Genomic DNA, 6,255 nt, shown 5'->3' on the forward strand with positions numbered 1-6,255 from the left:
TCGAATCGTTTGCATACTTCGTCGATGGTGAAAACACCCGAACTTTTTGTAACAAAGACTATTTATTATTATTAATAATTATAATTATTATTGAATTGCGACTTTCGACACGCTCCTGGAGGTGTAATAGTTAATGTCTCTGAGTTACCACTTTGTCGTATAATCTAGATAATTGTTGGATTATTTCCAAAACGTTAAGTCTGAGTATGTTGCCTTTTACTGGTACCAAACGGTGGCATTACTGAACATTTTAAGACTGCTTCGCTATCAACACTGCCAGCAGACTTCGCAACAACTACCCCCTCCCCATTCCCATCCCCACCCTTTCATCCCTTACTCCCCAAAAACCCCAGGTTCAGTACAGGTATACATGTACTGAGTGAAATAATCTGATAAACTATTTGAACCGAAAATGTCCCTCATTCTAAACAAAAGAACATTAAAAAAATTGATTCACTTATTTTTGTAATTGTTTTTTTTTACGTACGACTTCAAAACAGTTGCTTGCAATATTCATTTGTTTAAGCATCTTTTAACAATAGAACAACAAACGGTTGTTTCTTTTTTGTTTTATTTAGACATTAAAAAAAATCTTATACTTGAAAATTAATTGAAACTAATTCGGTTCATATAGTTTTCTCAGGTTTTTGAGGATTATTATCACGAGTTGAAGTTGTTGCGAAAATTAGTGTTTGAAGTACGTTTTACGATAAAAAAAATACTAATTAATTAATAAAACTGCCAGAACGAATGTCTTTTATAATATTATATGTATATCGTTTATACGTGCGCGATTTTTTAATGGTATTTTACTTTCTAGTCCAAAAAAAGGAAACGAAAAACATTTTCATGAAATCGTAAAAAAACCATCGTCATCCAAAAATGTAAATTGTACATTTGCAGAGAGTTCAATAATAGTGTGTTACCCATTATCCCACCATTAGAATAAAAATCATTTATACTATTAAATAGTAAACGAAAAATAACGATAACATTGCCCTCTTTCGTATTATCTACGCTTTTTATCAGACAGTCATTAAATGTACAGTGCCGTACTTACAAAAAAAAAATCATTTCCATCTAAATTAAAAAGTTATAAGGCTGAAATGTACAAGTATCACTTAATGTCCTACATAAAATCAATTATTTCATTAATTCATTTTTTTCTGTAAGTCAATTAAATTGTCTTTTGATTGAGAGTTACTCTAGAAACTGCCATTAAAATACCTCATTATATATTTAAAATTCGATCGTTTTTACCTTATCATTGTCCAAAGTAAATTCCAATAACAACTACGTACCTAATCAAGAGATAAAGCATTTTACGTAACGACTTTTCGAATATAAACTAAGGGATAAATGTTTGATGATATGAAAGTCATTGGAATCATTTTAAACTATAAGAAGTATCCATCCAACTGTTTAATTAGTTTTAATTATACTTATGAACAAAATTGGTACTTATTACTGCCAAAGAGATAAACTGATTCGTTACTCGTAGATTATATTTCATTTTCAAATGCACAAACAGAAATGAAAAGCAAAAAAGTTTGAAGTAGCTACTTCATGAATGAAAATATTCTCAATTTTTTTGGGAATTTATTGATGGCTAATTAGTTCTTTTAGAAAACTGTCACATAAGGTGGTGATACTTTGCTGAAATTTTTGAATAATAATCGTATTTGTGTCTAACATGGGAAGTTCTGAAAGAAATTTGCATTTAGAAAGGTAATGAATAATAATGAGATTGACTTGTTCTTTTTTGAAAGAGGAAAAGGAAAATAATTTTAGGGAAAAACTAATGGTTACCATTCTGCGTCACTTTTCGAATACATTCATTCCAAATGTGTATTTGTTTTTCATACTTTAGTATAATTAATGAAAAGTTCAGTACTGCCATTCGTTCTTTTTTATAACAATCTATACAGAGTAGATTAGTAAATAGAGTTACATTTTTTTTATTTCTACGAATTTGTTAATCATATTACGTGGTAAATGTGAAAGTGATACTGCTACTACTTCAACCTGAATATAAATAAACACAACACATCCACACAAAACACAAAAAAAAAACGTGTCATTTTGGTGTTCTTTCGCAATGGCAGCAGCAGCCAGTATACAACTGAAGTTACCAGTGCTACCAAGAGTTGTACCTTCTTGTACAATGTAGTTGTTCCTTTTTTTTAATTTCTTCTTTTGTTTTCATTATTGAAAAATCATTACAACAGATTATTTGGCAAAAGTGTTTTTTAAGACTAATTTTCCTGTATATAAATTTGCCGTTTAGCTAAAGTATGTAATAATTTTTGTAATTATGTTAATATGTAAATATACACCCATGAAAATTTAGAGCTGTCTCAGTTGCTTGGTTCGACAAGCACAAGGGGAAACTTTGCAACATAAAAATAATAGACTCCTATGTTGAGATCAGGTAAATGCCGACAGGTTTTGCTAAATTCTGAAATATATCTACAACGTTCTACAGTCAACATTTTTAATCCAATTTTCCTTCAGAAGCACTGACTTGGAAAGGAGCCCCAGTTGCCTTGTAGAGTACCTACTGTCAATTAAAACAACTAAGACTACTTCGGGTATACAATACAAATAATAAGTCTGCTGTATGCAAGACAAATCGATTAAAATAACAAATGTAGGTACAGTAATTAAATTTTTAAGGGGGCCCACTAACCTCTCTCTTCGAAGTGACAATCCATGAAAATATTCACAAAACACAAAAATATAACATGAAAGCACCTCCTGTTTTCTATTTTAAACTAATTAAACAAAGAATAGNAGTCTCCTAGGAATATGTAGTTGGTATCTGGCACTTGGCCCCCTTGACGAAATAACTCTTCTAGGTCATAAAACTAAAATCAATTTAATTAGAAGCTATTAGAACTCACTGTTAAGAGGTGTACCTGCCCATGAATATCACCACAAACGGTAACAGGAGTGGAGACAGGTTGCACATTAGATTCTTCTAGTAATAATTCAGCAACGATATCGCACAGCTTTTTTAGGTCGTTTTCGGGAAGATATTTGCAATCCCTTGCTATTTCTATCCATTCGTCTAGTTCAGACATTTGTTTAAAAAGCATAAAACTAATGTAAATAGTATAAATAATAGGTTAGAAACAAGAATATCTATGAATCAAGCAGCAATGTCAAACGAAGTCTGTACTTGACATGCGCGATGCATGGCGGCCATCATGAAAATTATTTGAATTCAAATAAGCGCGAAAAAGAACGCGCGAAAAAGGGCGCACTTAAGAAAAACGCGCACAATAGATAATTTTAAGAATTTGACCAAAACAAGGTAAAAATGAGAATAACTGTTACGTAAATAGCACGGAGTACCTAACAGAATAAGTAAACTATAGTTTTAAATACATTTACACATCGAATTGCTAATAATATTCTCATTTTTTATTTAAATTGCAAAGTTTATTTACTTTATTGTATTTACACCTCTAAAATTTGTTGTAATGAACGTTATGTATTAAAAATAGAACTTCAAATTACATTTCGCGTTAATTATATCTTTAAAATTGAAAATAAAATTGTCTACTCAACTTAAAACGCGCATTTATTAAGCCATTCGAAAAACACTTGTATGAAAAAAATAGTTAGCTATTAAAGCTATTATTTTAATTGAACAATTTGTTTATAAACAATTCTAAATGCGATACACTACGTCAGTAACAAGATCTAATAATTGATTATGTAATTATTGACATACTAGCCTATTTTTGCGTAATTTCTTGTGTGTTTAAGTTGTTATAATTTTATTTTGATTAAAACGTTAGGTATGTGTAATAAAAGGTCTCTGCTGAATATCGGTTCAAATGAAAAGATGATAACCCTTACGAATTGATATCGATTTTATACCTGATTGGTCCAATAAAGATCTGACTTTATTTAGTTCCACAAAAATACCTATTTATATTTATAATTAGCATCAGTGATACTGTCGTAAATGTTTTTTTTCTATTTAGTGATCTATTTAGCATTTGGGTCATTTCAGGTAAATTTGAACACGAAACGCAAATAAGTTTTTTCAGGGAATTCCCACATACCATTCGGTCTCATCGTCGGGTCATATTTCTGGGAATCCTACACCTACACGCCAAATATTTACGGTTCCTTTTAATTTTGCAGCTAATCGTAAGTTAACGTCACTTTTATTGTATAGGTCTGTCACAGAGATTGTTTATTCTGATCTTTATTTCGTACAAAATTATGTGTGTATGTTCTTTTGGCAGCATCTTTGAATACAATAGAAAACAATTTTTTATTATTTGTGTTGTATTTTTTATGTAGTGAACTGTATTTCTTTTGTAATATTATTGTTAATGTTGTTTTGGCACACATGTAATAGATGTGAGCAATGTACAGGTCGGCGGGATTACTTATCGGCATTTCGCAGAATTAATCGGGTTATTGTTTAGACTCTCTGCAGANATCAGACAGTCATTAAATGTACAGTGCCGTACTTACAAAAAAAAAATCATTTCCATCTAAATTAAAAAGTTATAAGGCTGAAATGTACAAGTATCACTTAATGTCCTACATAAAATCAATTATTTCATTAATTCATTTTTTTCTGTAAGTCAATTAAATTGTCTTTTGATTGAGAGTTACTCTAGAAACTGCCATTAAAATACCTCATTATATATTTAAAATTCGATCGTTTTTACCTTATCATTGTCCAAAGTAAATTCCAATAACAACTACGTACCTAATCAAGAGATAAAGCATTTTACGTAACGACTTTTCGAATATAAACTAAGGGATAAATGTTTGATGATATGAAAGTCATTGGAATCATTTTAAACTATAAGAAGTATCCATCCAACTGTTTAATTAGTTTTAATTATACTTATGAACAAAATTGGTACTTATTACTGCCAAAGAGATAAACTGATTCGTTACTCGTAGATTATATTTCATTTTCAAATGCACAAACAGAAATGAAAAGCAAAAAAGTTTGAAGTAGCTACTTCATGAATGAAAATATTCTCAATTTTTTTGGGAATTTATTGATGGCTAATTAGTTCTTTTAGAAAACTGTCACATAAGGTGGTGATACTTTGCTGAAATTTTTGAATAATAATCGTATTTGTGTCTAACATGGGAAGTTCTGAAAGAAATTTGCATTTAGAAAGGTAATGAATAATAATGAGATTGACTTGTTCTTTTTTGAAAGAGGAAAAGGAAAATAATTTTAGGGAAAAACTAATGGTTACCATTCTGCGTCACTTTTCGAATACATTCATTCCAAATGTGTATTTGTTTTTCATACTTTAGTATAATTAATGAAAAGTTCAGTACTGCCATTCGTTCTTTTTTATAACAATCTATACAGAGTAGATTAGTAAATAGAGTTACATTTTTTTTATTTCTACGAATTTGTTAATCATATTACGTGGTAAATGTGAAAGTGATACTGCTACTACTTCAACCTGAATATAAATAAACACAACACATCCACACAAAACACAAAAAAAAAACGTGTCATTTTGGTGTTCTTTCGCAATGGCAGCAGCAGCCAGTATACAACTGAAGTTACCAGTGCTACCAAGAGTTGTACCTTCTTGTACAATGTAGTTGTTCCTTTTTTTTAATTTCTTCTTTTGTTTTCATTATTGAAAAATCATTACAACAGATTATTTGGCAAAAGTGTTTTTTAAGACTAATTTTCCTGTATATAAATTTGCCGTTTAGCTAAAGTATGTAATAATTTTTGTAATTATGTTAATATGTAAATATACACCCATGAAAATTTAGAGCTGTCTCAGTTGCTTGGTTCGACAAGCACAAGGGGAAACTTTGCAACATAAAAATAATAGACTCCTATGTTGAGATCAGGTAAATGCCGACAGGTTTTGCTAAATTCTGAAATATATCTACAACGTTCTACAGTCAACATTTTTAATCCAATTTTCCTTCAGAAGCACTGACTTGGAAAGGAGCCCCAGTTGCCTTGTAGAGTACCTACTGTCAATTAAAACAACTAAGACTACTTCGGGTATACAATACAAATAATAAGTCTGCTGTATGCAAGACAAATCGATTAAAATAACAAATGTAGGTACAGTAATTAAATTTTTAAGGGGGCCCACTAACCTCTCTCTTCGAAGTGACAATCCATGAAAATATTCACAAAACACAAAAATATAACATGAAAGCACCTCCTGTTTTCTATTTTAAACTAATTAAACAAAGAATAGACTAATTAAACAAAGGACTGTAGTA

General features: G+C 30.2%; 1 protein-coding gene across 1 annotated transcript; it reads right to left on the minus strand.

Annotated features, from left to right (window-relative positions):
* Positions 1 to 2,774: 2,774 nt before the first annotated feature.
* Positions 2,775 to 3,180, minus strand: LOC112904288 (serine/threonine-protein phosphatase 6 catalytic subunit-like). Its single transcript, XM_025973932.1, has 2 exons — positions 2,919 to 3,180; positions 2,775 to 2,867 (listed from the first exon to the last, which is right to left on the minus strand). Exons 1-2 carry the CDS (start codon positions 3,096 to 3,098, stop codon positions 2,775 to 2,777), a joined length of 273 nt encoding a protein of 90 aa, XP_025829717.1. The 5' UTR covers positions 3,099 to 3,180.
* Between the last annotated feature and the right edge of the window lie 3,075 nt (positions 3,181 to 6,255).

The sequence above is a fragment of the Agrilus planipennis genome, unplaced genomic scaffold (assembly GCF_000699045.2).
Source record: "Agrilus planipennis isolate EAB-ADULT unplaced genomic scaffold, Apla_2.0 scaffold30, whole genome shotgun sequence".
Lineage (NCBI taxonomy): Eukaryota > Metazoa > Arthropoda > Insecta > Coleoptera > Buprestidae > Agrilus > Agrilus planipennis.